Below are 24,257 nucleotides of genomic sequence, written 5' to 3'. Positions count from 1 at the left end.
GATCCCCTAATATCCAATACTAGCAAGCATCAGGCTTAGGAATAAAGGACACAGCTGGATGGATAGTTACACTAGACATGAACTATTTTGGTCATCAATTTTCTTCTTTTGCTCCATCCACATGCCAATATTTTCCCTGCAGCTCCAATTGCTATAAAATTATAGGGCTATAGACCAAAAGAAGGAATTTGGCTGTAATACAAACAGCCTTTATCTGTAATTCTGTGTAAGAGGGATAATAGCATAGATAGACATAGATAGATAAATTATATACAGGTAGCTAAATACATACGAATTGATTCAGTATCCTACAACTAAATGTGCTGAATTAATTTAGCATACGATTTTGAAATAATTCTTTCATTTGATGGCACTGTGCTAAATAAGAGAGGGAGATAAAATAAATGTAAGATATAGTTTCTGCCTTATAAACTCTTCCAAGAGTTTATAATTCCATTGATGAGATGATACAGACATCCATGAAACCATAAATTTTTCAAGGCTGTATATGACCAAGTGTCAAAAAGAGTACTAATGGCACTGCAAGTCTATTGGACTTTAGGGAGAGGGGAGATCAGCATTGGTTAGGGTTATCAGGGAAGATTTTATGGGAAAGAAATCTGAGGGAAAAAGATAGGCCAGCAACATATACTTCTGAGACTCAGGAAACCCATGTTTTATCTAGTTTCCTCATGACACTAGCTAGCTTTATTACCTTGGGAAGTTTACTTTTTTTTGCACCATGTCTGCAAAATGGACAAAGTGATACCTACCTTAGTTCAAAGCAATGCCAATTGAAAAAGAGATAAATAAGTGAATGAATAAGAAAATAGATATAAAATAATTTTTTAAATTAGGCTTCAATCTTTTTGGACATGGCTCTCTAGTTAGACTTTGAAGGAGGGGTACGTTCTGAATAAGAAAAGGAAAGGCTCTCCAGGATGAAGAAACAGAACAGATAAAGATGTGGATTCAGGAATGATGTCTTTCTTCTATTTTTCTCTGACATTTTATTCCATTAATCATTTTCCTTCTCTATAAAACTTTAAGTCTTTTCATCTGTATTGGTTCCTTATTCTTTGTCTAATTCTATCACTTCTATGTAGGTATCGCCTATCCTAAATAATATTAAAATTTTGAATTTCCCCTTAAGTCTTCAGATCCCTCTGGCTACTATTCTACTTCTATATTCACCTTCATTGCTGAACTTCTTAAAAGAATCATCTATATTCCCTACATTTCACTTCCCTGACATTCACTCACTCCTCAGCCACTTTTAATCTGACTTCTGTCTCCACCATTCTACTAACATTTATTCCAAAAAAACCACCAGTATCCTTGTTGCCAATTTAAATGGCATTTTTCCCAATTCTCATTCTCCTTGGATTCTTTATACTATTTAACACTATAGACCATACCTCTTTCTTCTGAATAGTATTCTTTGGCTTCCAAGACAGAGATTATCCTGCTTACCTTTATCTCTGTCCTCTCCTTCTTTGTCTTTTCTCCATTTCTTCTTGTTAATATAGGTGTCTCCAAAGATTTGGTGCTCTCATCTCTCTTCTGTTCTTTTACTATATCTCTCCCTTGATGATGAACTCCTCTCTCAATCTTCAACTATCATCTCTATATAGCTAATAATCAAATCCCTGTCTTCAGCCCTGTTCCCTTTCTGTAGGTAAAGGAGAAGGAGCCAGTGAAGAGGGAGAAACCGAAAGAGGAAGAAAGAATGATTTTGTTTCTTCATATAGTTATAGATGGAGCTTCAGGGGAATAAGATTCATTCACAAACCTAGAGATTTTTAGCACTTAACCAAAAAGCAATATAGACTGAACCTTCTGGGATATTGATCCACTCTGTTCTTTTTACATCTCTCCAATTGAGCAAGATCCTCCCAAAATTCTCCCTTCCCCACAGACATACAAAGCTTTACAAAAAAACAATAAAAACTGACATACCAAAGAATGGAATAACAATAACATTAATAAAAACAATTTGCATTTCTATAACACTTTAAGATTTTCTAAGTTCTTTATATAAATAACTTCATGGAAAGGTGTGACCACCAAGTAGAGGAATATTTAGATTTTTCATTCCATTGAAGGTTCATTTGCCACAACACAATATAACATTGAGGAAACTCTTCAAACAAGCCGAAATAGCAACTGTTACAAATATAACTGAGACTTGCATTCCTTGCTGATAATTATATGGTCTTATAGAGAAGTCAAGCCTGATTACCTGGAAATTTAAGGGATATGATGAGAGTATACAGCTATTGCAAGAACATATAATTTCTACTACTTGGCATCAGCTTCCTAAGGCCAGACCTGTATGTACCATGGACAGCGCTCAGGTGCTGACACGAGATTTAAAGAGTGGATACAAAGAAGCAAGAGTTAAAGGGCCAGGAAGAGGTATAGGGAGGAGGGATCACAAAGAATTCAGATTAATTCTGGTAAGGAGAAATAAACAACAGTATGATCCTTGTACCTAATAACCGTTTAATAGATGTTTGCTTATTATTGAATTCTTCTCAAAAAAAAAAAAAGGGGGGGGGGGAGAAGGAAGAGAGGAGGAACAGCCAGAGTCTTAGAATTTTACCTGTAAAACAAGAAAAGACTTACTGCTGGTTTTTCTAAATCAAATTCATCATTTCCTTTCTTTTCTTAATCAGAGTTGGACTACTGTGCTTCCCTTAACCACGGTTGCCAGCATGAATGTGTTAATACGGAGGATTCTTATTCTTGTCGATGCCTGAAAGGATTTAATCTGAACCCAGATAAGAAAACATGCAGGAGTAAGTCCTTTTTTGTGTCAGCCAAGAGTGATTTTTCCATCTCCATGTACTATCCTGGAGTTGCTTTATTATTTTTTGAGGGAAACTTGATAAAACATATTTATATATACCCATCATAAACTTTTGCCTGGCACATGTATTATAGTTTTGTCATCACTATTTCACTCATTTAGTCATCTGTATTTTTGTCCTTTTTTTGGGGGGGAGGGACCTTCTGGACTTGTGACTTTATCAATATGGAGACATCCTTGTATAGACTCTGTCTAATAATGTAGATTAGAATTACTTTTGATCTCTTAGAGCACCAAAAGTTTAAGAAAGTAGCCAATGGTCACACAGACCAGAGCAAAGATTGAATGCTTATAATTAGTAGTAGTAGTAGTACTTTTTAAAAGGCAATCACAATATGCCAGTAATGTTCACAAACTCATCCAACATATCCACTCCAGCTAATAACAGCTCACATTTATGCAGTGCATTGAGATTTAAAAGCTTTCTTCATGACAACTCCTTGAGATAGGATGTGTAGGTATTTTTATCCTCATTTTCAATATGAGTAGATTAAATATGAGGGAGGTGGTGTGCTCTGTTTGTGGTTACACAACCAGTAATTAAGGAACCAAGATTTGAAACCAGGATTCCTGATTCTAAGTCCAACCTGCTTTTTACTATATCACAATAAAAAGTACCTTTGGTTCTGGAATTCTTCTGATGGATGGATATAAAATGACTTAATTTTAGCATTCACATGAAATGAGCAGAACTCTCATTTGGAGAGCTGACTCCAATTCTTCTTCACTCCCATGGCTTTCAGGCTGCCCTGTAAGTGCCCCTAGTGCCATGATAAGGTGATACATAGTGGGCATCTGTTTCCAAAATTTAATGCTATACCTTCTATTTTACTGACTGTTGCTGTTGAATAATATCAATAGTGTCCAAAATCTTCTGACTCCATTTGGTATTTTCTTGTCAAAGATGCTGGAGTGTTTTGCCATTTCCTTCTTCAGATTATTTTATAGATGGGAAACTGAGGCAAACAGTATTAAGTGACTTGCCTGGGGTCACATAGGTAGCAAGTTTCTGAGATAAGGTTTGAACTTTTGGAGATCAGTCTTCCTGATTCTAAATCCAGTACTCTGTCCATTGATGCTCTTTGTGTCAGCAAAATTTAATTATGTAATTCAGTATTAATTATGTATGTATATAATTATGATCTAGATTTGGATTTTATGTATCTAGATTTAATTGTATAATTAAATCTATTTTTCTAGTAAAGGTTCATATATTGCTTAGCACATTCTAACACTTGTTTTAATAAATGTTGCAGAGTTACACAATATTAGCAGATTTTTACATCTCATTTTAAAATTAAATATGGAATATTATGCCTTCTAAAGAAGATAACACAGTATGATAACAGTACTTAGACACAGTCAAACATTACATCAAAATTTTATTTTCATTTTTATAGAATGCAAAAAAATTACATGGGTTGATTTCTACTAGACCACACATGAATAGAAATACTAAATCAGATTTTCCTGTTGGCCTCTTCTCGATGTAGCCCACAACTTTTTCCATGGATATGTGTGGTTAACTGCACCCGGGAGAACTCACCCATAGGTGACTTAGATGTGGGTGTTAAAACTCACTTTGACACTTAAAGAAATTTGTGAATTTTGTTGGTGTGGATCCCCCCTAAGCCGTATCACAGCCCCTCCTGTACTCTCTTAAAGTCAGAACAATAAGCATTTATTAAGTACTTGTGATGTGCCAGGCACTGGACTAAGTGCTAGAGAAACAAAGAAAGACAAACACACATACCTTTCCCTGAAGAAGCTCACATTATAAAATGTTAACAACTATGTATATGCAAGATATATAAAAAGTAAATTTAAAGTAAATGGTTTTATATTAATGCTATAAAAAAGTTCATTTCTGTGGAAATATCCTCTATACATTTAATTAGACTGACTGTCCAAGACAGATAAATAGCCAGTCATCAGGCTTTTTTTCCTTTTCCCCCTTAAACAATCAACTACCCCTTGTATTGCGAGAACACGACTTTTGAGAAAATCTGAGGTCAGTTCTGTATCCTGAGGTATCAGAGCAGAGCTTGACTTATTAGCTGTGTGAGCCTGGGCAAATCACTCAACCCTTTGCCTCAGTTTCCTCATCTATAAAATAAGCTAGAGAAGGAAATGGCAAACCACTTCTGTATTCTTGCCAAGAAAACCCCAAGTGCAGTCACAAAGAGTTGTACTTGACTGAAATGACTGAACAACAATATGTGCTGGGTAGTGTGCTATGTACTTTATAAATATTATCTCATTTGATGCTGACGACAATCCTGGGAGGTGGGTGTTGTAATCATACCATTTTACAGATGAAAAAACTGAGGAAAGCAAAGGTTGAACTACTTGCCCAAGGTCACGTAGCTAGCAAATACCTGATTCTGGCAGTTTGGTGATGATGTCATTGTTCAGTCCTTCAGGAATGTCTGGCTCTTTGTGACCCGAGTGACTGTGGATACTCTCAAGGAGGTTTTCTTGGCAAAGATAATGGAGTGGCTCATTAGTCTAGCAGTAAGATCTTCTTGATTCTTGTGTGAATTGATGAAGAATGAAATAAGAAGAATTAGGAAAACAATTTTTACAATAACAACACTGTAAAAAATGAACTATTTTGCAAGATTTAAGAACCCTGATCAACACAATGACCAACCATGATTTCAGATAGACTCTCCCTACCTCCTGACAAATAGGGGTAGACTGAATATACAAAATAAGTTACATATTTTTGGATGTGGTCAATGTGGAGATTTGTCTTTGTGAAGATTTGTTACAGAGGTTTTATTTTCTATTTTTATTTGGTGCAGGAAAAGAGGTGGAAGAAAAAATGTTTGCGATCATAAAAATTACAAATTAATTTTTTTAAATGGACAATATAGTTCACTGCTCTTGGAGGGACATATATGTGCTTTTTTTTGTCCAGTCCAAGAGGTTGTAATTCCTCCCCCTACTCTCCTGGCCCATAACAGCATTTCTTTCTAAAATAAAAATCATCTCTAATCAATAAGGGAAAGAATTATGGATTCTCATACAACCTAAACAGAAGTTTTTTTTTTTCCCCAGAAGCATTTTTATACTCTGGATAAGATGACTTTTTTTCTCAGATTTCATTCATAGGATGCATTTAGTTTGTGAACTTTTTCACAGCCTATTGATTAATGAAGAATCCATGATGTACCCTACTTTTTCTCTCCCTTCCTTCCTGAGTTTCCTTTACAATTCATACTGTGAAGCACCTTCATCATATTTTTAAAGCAAAAATCATCAGGATACTGATGAAAAACATAAAAGCCAGGACTGGGCTTCCTTCAAAGCTGGGGACCAATGACTTGAATCATCGAAAGCTTGCCTCCCACATATACCACTTATCCTTAGGCTTTGTGAGACTGTTGACTTCAGTAGGACTGGTTGGGGTTCACTTTGGATAATTAACTCCTATTCTGTGCCCCACTTGAAGTTAGACTTCCCCAAAGTTTGTCTATCTTACTCTCCTGTCACTTCTCATCCACCACGTTGTTAGTGTTAATTATTCTTTTAAATGTGACTGTCTCATTCCTACTGCCAGACTCCATATTCACTGAAGGCAGAGAGTATAATTTAGAATAATAATAATAACTTGCATTTTTCTATCTTATCTTGCCTCATTTGATTTTCATGGCAACCCTTTGAGCTAATTAATACAAGAGTCATCATTCCCCATTTTTTAAATATAGGGAAATCGAGGTTTGGAGTTGTAACTTTTCCAAGTCAATACTTACCTCCTTGGTGCTCCCCACCCACATTCACAGTCTGATTCCAGAAATGAGGGGTTGTCTTCAAATACTCTCTTTTTCTTAACTGGAGAGGATGTGAAAGAGAAATAAGAAATATATATTTACCAGAGCTCTCTCATCTTTGCTAGTAGGAGCTAGCATTTATATGGTGCTTTAGAGTTTGAAAAACATTTTACAACATTTTTCCCAATAAGCAATCAAATAATCAATAAACATTTATTAAGTTACCTACTGTATGCCAGCTGCTGTGCCAACTGCTGGAGATTGGCTAAGTGATTTACTCAGGGTTGCATAGCTATTAAGTATCTGATACATGGTTTCAACTTAGGTTCTTTTACCTCTCTAAAGGAAGCTGAATAGCACAGTAGATAGTATACTGAGCCTAAAGTTAAGAATATTTTTGTTTAAAAAAAAAAAGAATACTTTTGTTCAATCTGCCTTGGCTATTTTCTAGCTATGTAATTCTGAACAAATCACTTAGCTTCTGTCTGCCTTGGTTTCTTCAACTATAAAATGGGAGTAATAATAGTGCCTTCACTCCCAGCGTTGTTGGGAGGATCAAATGAAATAATGTTCATAAAGTGCTTACCACAGTGCCAGTGGGTGCTTAATAAATGCTTTTTTTCTTCCTCCTAACTCCGGTTCTGCTGTTTGGTTCTCTATATCACCTAATTGCCTCACAATGTTTCTATCATTACATGGGAGAATATTGGATCTCAGGGGAGCCCACTGTCTCAGGTTTCAAGTACCAGAAGAGTAGAATACACCATTTTCTACCAAACTCTGCATCCCTTCCTTCTGTTCTTCCAAATACATGGTCCCAACTCAAAGAGCAGGGATGGATTCAGCAGCTGTCTCTTATTCTCTTTCCACACTTGCTCTCATTGACCTCAGGATACATTCTCCCACTCCCTCTCCCACATCCCTTTTCTATTTCACTCCCTCAGAAAACATATTCATTCTCTCTCACAAACACACCCAAGCCTGGATCTTATTAACACTATGCCAAACATGCTTGGATCACCAACACCCAAAGAATATATTTTCACTCTTGAAATAGTTAAGGAATTTGCTGACACCTAACAGCTGTGGGTGAGAGGAAGCTTGTCACACAGGATAGAAGGTCAAAAAGACCTACCTCTGACACACAATGGCTGTGATTCCCTGGACCAGTCATATAATCCTACAGAACCTGGTCAACTCACTAAGAATATAATTTGCAAAACAAATACTAATCTGTGTTGGCAAAAGAAGTTCAAAAAAAATAAACAAATAAATAAACTCAAAGAACCAGCTGCTTCCCTCTGCTATCCCAATGGTCTACAAGTCTAACACAAGGTTACATAAGGAATAAGGCCAGTTGATTATAGCATGTTATTGACCTCTTGTCCGTGCTTAATACATGTATTTTGGATAGCTAAGCCTTCTATGCACTTAGTCATTCATTCTGGGGAAGACAAAAATCAGGAGTGGAATGGGAAGAGAAAATCAGAATGGTAGAGATTCCTACTTAATCTTATTTGCTCCAGGATGTTGCTGGGAAAATTCTCTATTCAATTTTCTGTGTGATTAATGCTCCCAGAATGCCATCAGGGTGATTATAAAGAAGCCTCAAGCACAACACTTGAACACAAAATCTTAAAAACTTAAAAGAACATAAATCTTTAAAGACTCACCTTGCCCTAGGAGCAGAAATAACATTTCCATTTGGTAGCATCCCATTTTGAGCTACTCCAAAACTGAGTCAGTCCTGAAGGATTCACATTCCACTGTTTTCAGAGTCCTAAAATTAGTGACAGGAAATCGAATTGGTCTAGAGGAACAATGCTGCAAAACACTATAACTATCTTTAAAAATTTTTATTTTTATCTTTTGTTTTTATGTCACTCATTTCTGAATGGGCAGCTAGATGGTGCAGTGTTGGGCTTGAACTCAGGCAAATATGGCTTCAGTCAATTAGTAGCTTTGGGGCTCTGGGCAAGTCATTTAACCCTATAAAATGAGTTGGAGGAAGAAATGACAAACCACTCCAGTAACTTTGTCAAGAAGACTCCTAAAGAAGGAACAGTCAGACTGAACAACAATATCAACAACATTTCAGGATATCTATCCTCTCCTGCCTTATTCAGGAAGCCATTCTTTGTTAGGAAAAAAATCAGAACAAAAAAAGAAGAAGAAATAAAAAGCAGTTCAGGAAAAGTAACACTATGTTAGATAATATGTGCAAAGTTCCACACCCATAAACTTCCACCTTTGCAAAGAAGGGAAGGGGCGAAGTTTCCCAGCTCTTTGGGGCAAGAGGGGAGAAGAGAGCTTAATTATTACATCACTGCCATGTTCATTGAATACTAAGTCTGGAACTGATCTCCCATAGGCTACAAGTTCAGAGATATAGGACCCAAAAGAAACTTCTATTCTAACTCCCTTCACCCATTATATATAGCACCACATAAATGTGAGCTTCTACCAGCAAAGAAGAGAGAGTTCTGATAAATATATATAATTTCTGATTTCTCTTTCACACCCCCTCCCTTTGTTTCTGAGTGAGAAAAGAGAGCATTTGAAGAGAAGCCACATTTCTGAAATCAGACTATAAATGTGGGTGTGGAGAGCTGGGGAGGAAAATGTTGAGTTGGGAAAGTTACAACTCCAAACCTCAGTTTCCCTCATATTTAAAAAATGAGAAATGATAACATTATATAGAAAAGAAATTGAGACCTGTAGAAGGTAATATAGATAAAAAGTATCAGAGAGATGACTTAAAACTAGGTCTTTTTAACTTCAGAACTACAGCTCTTTCCACTGTTACATTTTTTCCACTAGGGATCCATAGGATTTTACACAAATTAGATTAGTAGCAAAGGTCAATGTAAAGAAACATGATAGGTGTGATGAAGTTATCATTCATAGCCAAAGACCTAAACATAAACAATGCCATTAAAGACAGTGTCAGATGAAGATGGGGCTTTTCAGCAATGAGGTGATTTAGGCCAGTTCTAATGGATGTGATGGAGAGATCTCTCTGTACTCAGAGGGAAAACTGTGGGGATCAAATATAGATCACAACATAGAATTTTCACCTTTTCTATTGTTGTGTGCTTGCTTTTTTTCTTTCTAATTTTCTTCTCTTTTTGATCTGATTTTTCTTGTCTGGCATGATAAATGTGGAAATATGTTTAGAAGAATTGCACATATTTAACTTATATTAGATTAGCTGTCTAAGGGAGAGGGTTGGGGGAAGAGAGGGAGAAAAATTTGGAACATAAGATTTTATAGGAATAAATGTTGAAAATTGTCTTTGCTTATATTTTGAAAATAAAAAGTTATTATTAAAAATAAATTCATTAATGTTTTAAAAGACAGTATCAGGGATATGTAGGACAGGAAAAGGAGGAAGGTAAGAATGAGAGATAAGACACAGGAGCTAGTGCTGCACTAGCATCTAGGATACAGAACCAAGGAAGTCCTTCTATTTGCCAACTTGATCCATATCTAGGGCTTGTGTGTAGGAGATGAACAGCAGCAATTGTACAAGATGAAAAGTTGTGGTGATCCACAGTCTTTTTTTTTTAATCAAAGCTTTTTAATTTTCAAAAGATATGCAAGGATAATTTTGCAACATTAACCCTTGCAAAACCTTGTGGTCCAATTTTCCCCTCCTTTCCCCCACCCCTCCCTAGATAGCAAGTAATCCAATATATGTTAAACATAGTAAAAATATGTTAAATCCAATATATGCATACATGTTTATACAATTATTATATTGTACAAGAAAAATCAAATCAAAAAGGAAAAAAAAGAGAGAAAAAATAAAACACAAGCAAACAATAACAAAAAGAGTGAAAATGCTATGTTGTGTTCCATACTGAATTCCCACAGTCCTCTTGGATGTAGATGGCTCTCTTCATCACAAGATCATTGGAACTAGTCTGAATCATCTCATTGTTGAAAAAAGCCGCATCCATCAGAACTGTAGTTCTGTAGTATTGTTGTTGAAGTGTATGATGATTTCCTGGTTCTGCTCATTTCACTTAGCATCAGTTCATGTAAATCTCCCCAGGACTCTCTGAAATCATCCTGCTGGTCATTTCTTATAGAACAATAATATTCCATAACATTACTATATCACAACTTATTCAGCCATTCTCCAGCTGATGAGCATTCACTCAGTTTCAGTTTCTTGCTACTACAAAAAGGAGCCACAGTCTTTCACAGTGAGATGAGACACTGACAAGATCACAAATTCATCAAATTATCTACAATTCATAAGATGGGAAATAATGCTTTATGTTCAGATTCTTTAGCTTTTAGAGGCATTATGGCATCCAAACAGGAAGCCCTGAATAGGAAGCAGGAGACCTAAATCTAACAGAAACAATATAATAGTAATAGTAGAGGTAGATAGGTGGCTCTGTGGACTGGGCCTGGACAAGTTCAAATCCAGACTCGGACATCTAATACTAGCTGGGTAGCCCTACGTAAGTTACTTGATCTCAGTCTGCCTCAGTTTCTTCATAGGTAAAAATGGGAAAAATAATAGCACCTTTCTCCCTCAGATACTTAAACTAGCCATGTAACTCTGGACAAATCATAAACCTTTCTGTCTGTCTAATAACACCTAGTTACTATGGTTGTTATGGGAATTAAATGAGATATTTGTGAAGTACTTTGTAAACCTTAAAGTGCTATATCTATGAATCCTACTTATTACATGGAATAGGCTAGCTAGGTAGTGCAGTGGACAGAATGCTGAGCCTCCAGTCAGGAAGGCACAAATTCAAATCAAGCTTTAGTAGTTGTGTGACCCTTGGTAAATCAGTAAATCACCAAACTCAGTTTCCTCATCTATAAAATGAACTGGAGAAAAAGTGGCAAAATGCTCCAGTATCTTTGCCAAGAATCCCATGAAAAGCTGGACAAGTAAAACAATTAAATTACCACAAATTAATAGAATAGTAGAGAAGAGTGCTATTAACTATCTTTATGATCTTGGCTATTGCTTCTTCTGACTGAGACACAGTTTCCCCATATGTTCTATGAGAGAAGATGGACTATGTGATCTCTAAGGTCCTTTCCAACTGACAATATGAATCCATAACAGACTCCTGAAACCCCATTTTTCTACCATATGAACACATGAAAACTGTTCTTGATTTAGAGCCATAAACATGAGCAGCTATGACTCCAGGTCTATGGAATTCTCCCAAACTCATGATCCACCCAGGCCTCTGCTTAAGAAGCATCTTCTCGTTCTGGTGATTACAGCAGAGGCGAGACTGTTGGGGCTGGTGTATCTGAAGAACTGGTAGTTCAGAACTAGGAAATCACCTGAAAAATGTTTAACATTTCTTCCCCTCCCCCAACCAACTGCCCAAAATGTGCTTAACACACTTTTATGTTTAGTCTGTGTATATTTAACATTGTCTCCATCACTTTAAACAAACAACACAACAATAAATCATATCCTGATTTGTACTTTGCCAATTTCTGAGGTACAAATGCTGAAAATTTAACAACTGGCCTTCCCATTTCCAGCTGGCTTCAACACATCTCTTTGGTCAGAACTATTGTTTGAAGTTATGCATGAGGACAGCCAAAAACAGCTTTGTCTCTCCCTTCTGGTGTTTTTTCCCCTTTCCTATGCCATGAGAAAGCCTATATTACCCATCCTTCTCTCTATGGACAGCATGATGCAGTGAATACAGCTTTGAGGTTCACATCCCGCTGACATTGACTATGTGATCACAGGCAAGTCCCTAAGCCTCAGTTCTCAGTTGTGAAATGGGTATTTTTTTTAAAATCTCTACTACTACCTCTCAGAATTATTGAGAAGATCAAATGACATAATGTACGCAACCAATGTCAGTTACTGTTAGTTATTTCTTTATTGGGGCAGTGGATAGAGCATTGGGTCTGAAGACAGGAAGACTTAAATTCAAATGTGGCCTCAAACTAGATTTATAATCCTGGACAAGTCACTTGTTTCTTTTTGCCTCAGTTTCCTCATCTGTTAAACGAGCTGAAGGAAGAAATGGCAAACCACTATGGTATCTCTGCAAAGAAAAACCTTAAATAGAGTCACAATGAGTCAGAACAATTGAAACAACTGAACATAACTTCATTTTTCTGGGTGAATTAACAAATCTGCCATTAACTAACTACAACTTTGGGCAAGACACTCAATTATCTCCCATGTCTCCTCCCTACCTCTGGTTGTGAGGTAACAATGAGATGACATTTTGGGGAAAAAACTAAGTAATTTCAGAGTATAGATAGAGAACTCAATTATAATATACAATAAAAACTATTCAAACAATACTTTATGACTCTGAAATAGCAGCTGGCATTTATTTTACATATATTATCTTGTTTGATCTCCACAACACCTCTGGGAAATGGGTAATTATTATCTTCACTTTACAGATGAAGAAACTGAGGTTGAGAAAGGTGGAGATTTGTCCAGAGTCACCCAGCTAGTATTTGAGTCAGGACTCACACTCAGATGTTCCTGAGTTCCCATTTGACATTCTAACCTCTGTGACACTCATGGTCTTGCTTATATACCTGGTTTCATTTATGTACATGGTCCCATTTAATCATGCATGCTAACTAATATGAATACTATTTCCCCCATATTATAAGTGAGAAGAACATCTTTGGAACCAGGAAAACAAGAGTGCAAGGCTTGCCTCTGATATATATTAACTGTGTAGTTAACAACAACAACAATAACAATAATACTAGAGGCTCAGACTTTGAGGTGGGAAAAATCTGAGTTGAAATTCAGCTTCAAATACTTATTAACTCTGTGGACAAGTCACTTAACCTCTATTTGCCTCATTTCCTCATAATAAAAGCACTTATTTCCCAGGATTATTGTGATGATCAAATAAGATAATATTTATAAAGCACTTTGCAAACATGAAAGCACTATGTAAATGACAGCTATTGTTATTATTAACTATAGGAGAGGTAATTCATCTCTCAAGGTTATAGGTGATTGTCCTGAGAGTACTGAGTTTTTTTATATATCCAGGTGGAGAGAATTTCCACAGTGTACATTTCTCCACCAGATGAAATCATGGGTCTGGACCAAAAATTCAAAAATATACAGATGAAAGAAATTGTGACTAGTAGATTTGAAGTAATTTTGCCCAAGGCTGCTCAGCTAGTGAGAGAGCCAAGATTTGAAGGCAGGTCTTGCCACTGCTAAGACTCATGTGATTTCGTTTTCTCCTCCCAATGTTTCTGCTTTCCTCTCCTTTCTGTTTCCTTCTCTCCTTCCCCTTCATTATCATGCACCTACAAACATAATGGAGGTCAGTTTGAGTCCCTTGTCATATAATAACATATAAATAAAAGTAGACAATTATAATACAGAGAGTTAAGGGATAAAAACAGCTGTGGGTGAGGGTTGCTTAATGGCTGTTTGCCTCAGTTTCCTCATTTGTAAAACAGGGAAAATAATAGCACCTATCTCAAAGAGTTGTGAGATCAAATGAGATAAGAGTTGTAAAGCATTTATCATAGTGGTAGTAGGTAAATGTAAGGTATTATTCACTTCCCCCTCTGTAGTTTTCCATCTCCCCTAAAGAGGTAACTCAGTGGAGTTATGGAATAGATTAATGAATCTGGAGTCAGAGCCATTTTTCAAATCCAGCCTCAGACACTTGCTAGCTGTGTGATCCTGGGCAAGTCACTTAACCTTATTTGCCTCAGTTTTCTCATCTGTAAAATGAACTAGAGAAGAAAATGACAAATCATTCCAATGTCTTTGCCAAGAAAACCCCAAAATGGGATCACAAAGAATCGGACACAACTGAAGATGACTGAATAACAGCAACAAACCCTGGGCAAGCAAGTCACTTAACTTCTTCTGGTCTCAGTTTCCTCAACTAAAAAATAGATAATAATAACATCTACCCACCCTCACCCCCCAGCATTGCTCAGAGGATAAAATGAGATATTTATAAAGAGCTTGACAGTGCCAGGAGATATTGCCCATTTCCTTTCATTTCCACAGCTCTCTTTGTGCATACTTCTTGTATATGGACAGATACAAGTTCATATTGTTTTAATATTTTCAACTAATTACATAATAGCTAGAATGCAGCCTTTCCTGTGCAACAAAAATGAAGTTTGAATGTAGAAATATAGGGATGGTCTATTACAGTAATGTAACTTGTAGCATCATTAGATATATTTCCAATGGAAATGCTGCCTAGATTTCACTTTGAGTTGCCTAAGATAGATGCTGTAATTGTGAACTCATCTGGAGCAAGATTAAGCTTTTGAACTCTGGCTAAATGTAAATACATTTCCCTCACTCTCATAAATGGCTCTTTCAGTGTTTGGCAAGATCAGATCCATTTGGAAAGATCAGCCTTTCTTCTACGATCCTGTGGCACTTGCAAACATCAGTTTTCCCAGTCCTTCTAAAGGCTGGTTATGTTTCATGTTATACAGCTGGTAAATATACACATTAGACAACTAGTTGATATTCAGGATCAGCTGTTAGAGTTCAAATTATACAGGAAGAAGAGAAATTGTCTTCTCTCAAAATCCAGCAGGTTTTTGTTGTTGCTTTGGGTTGGGGAGAGGGATATCAAACAAGCAACAGACTATGGGGTAGTCATGATCAAGGAGACGGACACAGAGCAAGAGATAGTGTCATTTTAGAATGTAAACTTCCTGAAGGGAAGAACTATATCTTCTGTGTGTTCTTTATCATGTCCTGCTTATTTAAGATCCCCAGGAGATATTGATAATGATGAAAAAATTTAGAAATAGCCATCTACTCTTATTGTTTAATGCTTCCATGAATCTTGGGATCCTGGAATTCTTTAGAACAGGAGGAGAAATAACATTTTAGAATCACTAAGCACTGTGCTGTAGTGTTTTGGAGTCAGGAGATTGTTGTTGTCCATTTACTGCTGAGCTAAGATTAGAACTCAGATTGTCTGACCCCTCACCCCAGACCAGTGATTTCAATTACTCCTTCCATCCCACTGTAGCCAGTGTTTCTGAAGCTGTTTCAGGGCCCCCAGTCACTATTCTCTAGGAACCAAAGAATTCATCTCAACCTTTTTACCTTGCTCCTATTAGGAATTAACTACTGTGCTATGGGAAAACATGGCTGTGAGCATGAATGTGCAAATACAGAAGAAGGTTACTATTGCCGTTGTCGTCCTGGGTATACCCTGAACCCTAATGGGAAGACTTGCAGAAGTAAGTATTCAGTCCAGACTAACATACATCATTCCACACTGATGAGATTATTGGAGGACCAAATCCTCTCCCCAAAATGTAATAGTCAAACAGCCTTGCTTTTTTGAAGGACAGCATAGATATCATACTTAACAATAGGCAGATCAGTCAATTGGCAAGTATTTTTGAAGTACTTCCTGTGATCCAGATTCTGGGGATACAGAGGCAAAATGAAAGAATTCCAGTGAAGGGGAAACTTAGTACTTCCCAAAGCAGTCTACTTTCTTTTTGGATAGTTCAATGATCAATAAAAATTTATTAAGCTCTGACTGTGTCAAGCTCTCTGCTAAATTTGGGGGTGCAAATACAAAAAAAGGACTGTCTCTGCACTCAAAGAACTTACAAACTAATGTGGGTAGACAGTATATAAAATGAAGCTGAAAAGCTGGGGGAAGAGAAGAGGAGAGAGCAGGGTAAGGTATCAGTGCTAGAGGCATGGTGGGAAAGTAGTAAAGTCAGCTAAGAAATGAGACTATTTCTAATCTTAGCTCCTTTCTGAAAGGGAGCTTGGGATTTATGGCCCCACCCTCTAATCAGAGGCAGGGAATGGGGATAAGGTGAAGTCTAAAGGCAGATAGGATCTGGTTTTGCAGGAGGATGAGGTTGGGTTTTTTTTTTTTTCCTTCTTCCCCAATAAAGAGTTTCCTGGATTATGATGGAGAAGTCTCAGAGATACAACCAGGTGAGAAATAAATAGTTCTCATTAGGGTTTTTTTTTTTTGGAGGGGAGAGTTCCCCTCAATTAAATTGAGCTGTATCTGCCTCTTCATGCTTTCCTTCCTTTTACTGTTCCTAGTTTTGCCCCCTTGGACCAAGCAGAAGTCTTCTCCCCTTTCCACATAACTACCCTTCAAACACTTGCAGACAGTATAGACTCAAACTGGTTTTCAGGTTGTAGTAACATTACTGAGCTCTCATAATTGTCTTATTATTAAACATGGAAGAATGAAAGGAACATTGGTACAATAGTCTAGGAGAGGCAAGTCTGAAATAATAGGCATCCCAATTACCAGAAAATTGAGCCAAGTGCAGTGGGGCATTTTCTTTTTAAGCATTTCTTAATTCCCTCATATAATAGCCCACAACAAAGCTCAATTTAATGATGTAAGCTGATGGAAAAATGTAGACTTTGCCAACTGGAATTTTCTGTAGTTTTTTACAAGTCATAGTCTCCACTTTGCTTATTCCAGCCAAAAGACTGGGAACAATGTATGTTAAATTAGGATGGATTCCTGTAAATCTGCCACTTTGGGGGGCAAGGGTGTGGGAAAGAAGAGAGCAGTAATGTGGTGGGGGGAAAAGTAGTTCTTTGTGTCATTGCTGATAGCCATGGACCTCAAAAAAAACATGGACCTCATGTTCACCAAGCTAGCTGCACATCTGTAAAAGCTTTAGGGACAGAGATACATTGTGAATGAGAACAGTGCAGCTGTTGAACATTTGAATCATAAATTGTTAAGAGAGAAAGTTTCAAGAACAAAGTATTAGGTACAGACTTGTCCTTATTAAAAACATCGTTTCCTTTCAAGTCCCAAAGGACAGCAATCACCCACCATAAACATATTAAGGACTGACTTTTAGAAATATTCCTAGATAAAAATTACCCAGTAAGTTGGTGTACAAATGGAGCTAATCCAAACACATTCTCAGACCCTGTCTTCACAATAAAGATCCTGGTGTTATCTGGCATTCTGCCTCTGAAATTCTAAGTTAAGAAAAGAAGCAAAGTGAAAGTCTGGACTAATTAATTCCATTTGGCAGATAACTATTCCGTGTCTGTTACATTTAAGGCATTGTGTGAGGTAATAAATTATAGTTTTTTTTAATGGTCCTTGCCTTCGAGAAGCTTCTTGTCTCCTGGGAAATAGAGTGAAATATATGTCATTTAGACAAATAAGAATTATGATAGATAGAGAAAGAGAGAGACGAGAGACATAGCATAGACACACATATGGGGATAGGGGATTGAGAGAAAAAGAGAGAAAGGATTTAGTAAATGTCTGTAATGTACCAGACCATGCTAAAGACATAAATAAATATAAGCAAGACAATATTTGCCTTCAAGGAAGGTGACAGTGAAGGAAGCCAAGAGGAAGTGATCTGACAGATAGGACAAGGAGAGATTATCTAGGAGAAGAGAATAGTCAAGAGTATCATATGCTGCAGAAAAACCATGAATAATAATGAACATTTGTATAGCTGTTTAAAGTTTATTACATGGTTTACATATATCATCATTTGATATTCACATCCTTGGGAAGCAGGTGTTATTATTATGCCTCATTTTTATAGTTCAGTTGTTTTTCAGTCATGTCCGATTCTTTGTGATTCCAAATTTTCTTGGCAAAGATATTGCAGTGATTTGCCAGTTCCTTCTCCAGCTCATTTTACAGATGAAAAATGGGAGGCAAGTAAGGTGAAGTGACTTTCCTAGGGTCACACAGTAACTGTCTGAGGCCAGATTTGAATTCAGGAAGAGGAATCTTGCTGACTCCTGGCCAGGCATTCTATCCACTGGGTCACCTAGCTGTCCTGCAAAGGAAGGGAGGACATAGATGAAAATTTAAAAGAAGTTCTGGAATATGGAGATTGGGATATGAAGAAGTTTCAAGACTTAGATCTGTGTCAATCCAGTCTTCTACAGATACAAGTTAAATCCCATTTTATGGTTAGTCAGTGCAGCAAGGGTTTAAGGATCAAATAAATATCAGACCTGGCCATATGCAGACCAATAAAGACCAATGATCTATGTAGATGGAACAATAAAACCATGAGAATTAGGAACTACCTTAGAAATTGTTTTGTCCAGCCTTCCATCCAACATAAGACTCTTCCTTAAAATTCACTGGCAGGGCATCATCCAGCCTCTAATTGAACACTTTCAGAGCTAGGTGGCACAGAGTTCATAATCTAGTCTCAGATATTTAATAGTTATGTGACCTTAGGCAAAGCACTTAACCTCTGTTTGCCTCAGTTTCCTCACCTGTAGATTATTGTGAGGATTAAATGAAATATTTGTAAAGTGCTCTGTACATAGCATCCACTATATAAATGCTATGTCTTCTTCTATATAATATATTACATTATTTATATATATTATTATATCATAGTACATTATATTATATATATATATATCATTTTGTATTCTGTATATCATAATATATATTATATTCAATGATAGCATTAATGATGTATTATAATTACTATTATTACCAACTTAGTACCTCACAAAATGGTCTTTCATTTTTTTCCTAACATTATGCTAGAATCTTCCTCCTTAGAATTTCTGCTTTCTATTGATTCTGTTTATCGAATTTTGTGGTTATTAGTCATAGAGATCTCCACCTTGTGATGTGGGCCAAGATGTACCAAAGAGTTAGGTGATCCTTTTTGAAATCTAGCTCCATTCTTAAGCTCTCTGCCCCAGAGGTATACTACCTCTGTTTCCAGGAGTTACATTTTTTTTTCTCCTAAAAACAAACATTGGAAATTTCTTGCTCAAGCAGTAGTGATTTTTGTTGTTGTTGTTTTGTTTTTTTATCAAAATTTTACTAGATAGCCCTGGACTTAGGATCAAGACTAAGTTTTAATCTTGTCACATCTTGATCCACTTATTAATTTGAGTTTAGCACAGTACCTGACACTCAATAGATTCTTAATAAATACTAATTGACTGATTGGCTGGCCCTGGGCAATTCACCTAACAGTGGTTCAGTTTCTTTATCTATAAAATTCAGTTTTATCTATTATTTATTATATATCTATATTATATTATATCTATTATTTATCTATAAAAGTTCAGTTTCTTTATCTATAAAATGGAAAGAACAATAGTAACTATCTCCAGGGTTGTTTCAAGAATAAAATGAGATTCGTAATAAACATAAAGTGCTTTGCAAACTTGTTACATACGTGTTATATAAGGGGTAGGTCAGCGAGGTAGTACAGTGGATAGAACATTGGGCTCGGAGTCAAGAAAACTCATTGTGTTCAAATCCAGTCAAATCATGACACTTACTAGCTAGTCATGAATGTGACTCTGGGTAAGTCACTTAACCTTGTTTACATCCGTTTCCTCATTTGCAAAGTGAGCTGGAGAAGGAAATGACAAATCGCCCAAATATCAACAAAACCAAATAACAACAAGTGCCATATAAATATGAACTATTCTCTATTCCTCTTCCCAAACAGGCTATACTATTTTTAATCACCAAAGAAATTTTTTTTTTGGATTGGAGTTATTAGGGAAGTTGGAGGAAGATTATCAAAATGTACCACAAAAGAATTTTTCAGATTCAAAATAGTAAAAAAAAAAAAAAGTTTATTTTAAAACTGACTTCCACACAATAATAAATACTTTCAAAATTACTTCTTGGTTGTTGAAATTGTACAAGAGTTCCCCTTAAGAAAAGAATGAAAGAGGCAGAGAATGGTTTTTCCTAAGAGGAAACAATTTGTAGGATGGAATATTATGTGTACACCTCCCAGTCTGTTTGCTAATGAATTGAAACAATACAAAATCCCCAAGCAGGATTTGTTTTTAAATTTCCATTTCTTTTTCTTTTTGTTCACTTATTTAAATGAATTTAGGGGTGGATCACTGTGCAGAGAATAATCATGGCTGTGAGCAGCTTTGCCTAAACACGGATGACTCATACGTGTGTCAGTGTTCAGAAGGCTTCATCATTAATGAGGACCTAAAAACTTGTTCAAGTGAGTCGCTTTCCTTCCCTCCTTCAAAAAGTCTCTTTTTTATATCAGTTCAACTTTACCAACGTGGCCTTTTCTGGGCCACAGTTATTATTACACTAAAATAAGTAGAAGGTTGGGGTGAGGACAGAGGAGAAAAGGGTTGAAGGTTTTTTTGGTTTTTTGTTTTTTTTTTTTACTAAACTCTGTCCATTGGAATTCTATTTTTCATCTGATCTTCAGTAGCTTTAGAGAAAAATAAGGATTTGAAGCTCCCTTTTAGTGTCCTTTTAACCAGGGAGATTGTGATGAGATTATATATTGAATTGCATAACTTTTTTAAAAATTGCTTTTATTAACAAAAGTTTTTGTAACAACCTTTTGTTTTTTCATCACATTCATTTCCAAATATGTCTTTTTTTTTCTTTTTCTACTGAATAAATTATCCCTTAAAACAGAGATTGAAAAAGAAAGGGAGGGAAGAGGAAAGTCAGCAGTGTCTAAGAGTAGATGCCTTTTGCAATAAAGGGAAAGAGATATTTTCTCAACTTTTTTCCAGGCATGGAGAAACTTGGTCATTATAATTACTTACTCTCCCATTCCGTTTTATTGTTCTTTCAGTCACATTGTTGTGGTCATTGTGTATTTTTTTCATGGTTCTATTTATTTTACTTTGTACTGGACTTCTTATATGTATCTCAGTCATCATTTTTTAGAGCACAATATTCCATTAATCCTTCTGCTTCACTTTTCTTCAATCAGTGTCCATCTAGTTTGCTTCTAATTTTTTACTATCACAAAAATATATATATTAATGTAATCTTTTAGAGTATAGGTGACTTTTTTCTGTCTTGTTTTTCTTAGGATAAATGCCTAGATTTAGATACTTGGTCAAAGGGTATGGACATGTTAGTTGCCCTTTTTTTTTTTTTAAGCAAAATTCCAGCATGATTGGACCAAACTCCACCAAGACTGTATTAGCATGCCTACCTTCCTGTAACCCCTCCATCATCAATATGTTCATCTTTTATTGTCTTTTCCAATTCACTGGTTGTGCAGTAAACTTCAAAATTGTTTTGATTTTAATTGTATGACTTCTACTGGGGGAAAGTGTTGCTTTTTTGGAGTTGTCTCATCTGATTTTAGGATCATAGAATCTTAGAACAGAAAGGAATCTTAGAGATCACCCAATCCAGCCTCATACATCAAGCAAGGAATCCTTTCTAAAATATCCCCAAAAAGCATCCAGCCTCTGCTTGAATACTTCCATCAATGACAAACTCACCACCTCATAGTTTCCTTTTCCATTTCTGAGAAGCTTTAATCATCAAGAAGCTCTTTATTATGTTGAACTGAAATCTTCTTCCCCATAATATCTATTTGTTCCTGGTTTTCCCTGTTAGAGCCAAAAGAAGAATAAATTTAATCACTGTACCACATGACAGGTTTTCAAATATTTGGAGCCAGGCTAAAATGGTTCTTCCAAGTCTTCTTTTCCCCAAACTATATGACCCTACTTGCTTCAATCATTGTTCCAAATTTCACCCACCATCGCCATTACCTGCCTCTTTTGTTTAGTCAAGTCTTACTCTTTGCCACCCCTCTTTGGGTTTTTGTTTTTATGTTTTGTTTTGGTTTTTTTTTGGTAAAGATACTGGAGTAATTTGCTATTTCACAGGAGTAGTTTGCCATTTCCTTTTTTACTTCATTATATAGGTGGGGAAACTGTGGCAAATAGGGTTGAATGACTTGCCCAGGATCATCCAGGTATTAAGTATCTGAAACCAGATTTGAACTGTGTCAAATTGAAAGACGTGAGTTCAAATTTCATGTCTGACAATTATTGGGCTATGACTCTAAGGAAAGTCACTTAATTTTGTCCGTCTCCTTTCCATGATGTATTGCAGATCATCCATGGTAGAGGGAGCTTCCTCACCTGAAGCTCCCTACAGTGATGAAATTACAGGTCCAGACCACCTCCCATCTCCCTCCAAAAAATGATTGTACTAGGTTTTGGGGGTTTTTTTGGACAGTCACTTCATATTGTTGACTTAGTAAGCTAAAACCTCTAAATTCTTTTTTAATGAATTGTTATTAAACCACATTTCCCTCATCTGGTGCTTGGCTAGTTGACTGTTTTAACTAAAGTACAGCCCTTTTTATTTATTTTTATAATTTAGCCTGTCAGATTTGTCCCAATTTCCCATCCTGTCAAGAACTTTGGGAATCTTGACTCTAGAATAACATATGATCTATCCCTCCCATATATGTCTCATCTGTAACTTTGATAAGTATGTCTTCCTGCAGGTCATTAATTAAGATGATGAAGAGGATAGGGCCCAAGAGAGAGGCATGAAGTATATCCTTGGAAACTTTCCTCTGCTATGCTGTCAGCTCATTAATCATTCTCTAAAGCTCTATATCTGAAGTCAAGAAAAGGAATTCAAATCCAGCCTCAGACATTTACTAGCTATGTGATCCTGGGCAAGCCACTTAACCTTTACCTGCCTTAATTTCCTCATTCATTTATTTATTTATTTTTCCCTGAGGCTGGGGTTAAGTGACTTGCCCAGGGTCACACAGCTAGGAAGTGTTAAGTGTGTGAGATCACATTTGAACTCAGGTCCTCCTGAATTCAGGGCTGGTGTTCTATCCACTGTGCCACCTAGCTGCCCCTCAATTTCCTCATTTATAAAGTGGGGATAATAATAGCATTTACCTTTCAGGGTTGTTATATGGATTAAATGAGATAATATTTATAAATTGCTTAGCTCAGTGCCTAGCACATAGCTGTTGCTTAAGAAAAAAGATTGTTTTTGTTTTTTGCCTAACCATTCAGTTTACATTTCTTCCTCTTTCCATAAAGCTACCATAGGGTTTGTCTACAGCAGAGCAGGGAAAAAGAACTTAAATTCCCAATTCTGACTTATAATAAAAATGTGACTAGAAGCAAACCCTTTAACTTCTCTATACCTCAGTTTGCTTATCTGCAGAATAAAAAAAAATGCTACCTATCTCATGGGATTGTTGAGTAAAGTATTTTGAAATTTGCAAAAAAAATATAAGAAAATGTGAGCTAATGTGAGTTTTTGATGAAACCAAGATATATTTTTACCATTCCCTTGATCTATAACCTAATAATCTCATCAAAAAAAGGAAATTAAATTTATCTGGCATGACCTATACTTGGTTATCCCTTGATGACTCCTAATTATCACCAGTCCTCTTTATAAGTGTCCCAAAATGAGTTATTTGTGATTTTCTCTAGAATTCCATTGACTGTCAATATCTACTTTGCCAGGCCATAGCTTATAAAGTTTTTTTTTCCTTTTTGAAAATAAGTTTTTTTGTCTAACATAAGCTTTCTTATAGTTCTCCTGTTCTCCATAATTACTAAAAAATTATAAAGAATGGTTCTGTGATCTCATCTACAAGGTTGTTTGTTGGAGTTTTATTCCTGTACCTTGGGATATAACACTTTTTGAATGAAGGCTAAAACTCTCTCTCCTCACTGGTCTTAAACCTCAAATCCCTCTTAACCATATTTCCTTGACCCTTCTAGTCTGAATATTTTCCCCCTTGGTAGAAAAAATGAAAACAACATGAGAATAGAGCAGTTCCACTTTATTTTTATTATTTATCAAATATTAAAACAG

General features: G+C 36.2%; 1 protein-coding gene and 1 long non-coding RNA gene across 3 annotated transcripts in view; one reads left to right on the top strand and one right to left on the bottom strand.

Annotated features, from left to right (window-relative positions):
- MATN2 (matrilin 2) overlaps window positions 1–24,257 on the top strand; it is a 196,065-nt gene that overhangs the window by 136,931 nt on the left and 34,877 nt on the right. For both annotated transcript variants that reach the window (XM_074268809.1, XM_074268802.1), the window contains exons 7-9: window positions 2,679–2,801; window positions 15,751–15,873; window positions 20,503–20,625. In XM_074268809.1, the coding sequence (XP_074124910.1) occupies window positions 2,679–2,801; window positions 15,751–15,873; window positions 20,503–20,625 (369 nt within the window). The remainder of the gene's footprint in view (window positions 1–2,678; window positions 2,802–15,750; window positions 15,874–20,502; window positions 20,626–24,257) is intronic.
- Window positions 5,290–8,432, bottom strand: LOC141543496 (uncharacterized). Its single transcript, XR_012482456.1, has 3 exons — window positions 8,322–8,432; window positions 6,631–6,709; window positions 5,290–5,403 (listed from the first exon to the last, which is right to left on the bottom strand). It is a non-coding gene; the product is annotated as an uncharacterized LOC141543496 (long non-coding RNA).

The sequence above is a fragment of the Sminthopsis crassicaudata genome, chromosome 1 (genome assembly GCF_048593235.1).
Source record: "Sminthopsis crassicaudata isolate SCR6 chromosome 1, ASM4859323v1, whole genome shotgun sequence".
Taxonomy (NCBI): Eukaryota; Metazoa; Chordata; class Mammalia; order Dasyuromorphia; family Dasyuridae; genus Sminthopsis; species Sminthopsis crassicaudata.
This window is presented reverse-complemented; position numbering and strand designations above follow the sequence as displayed.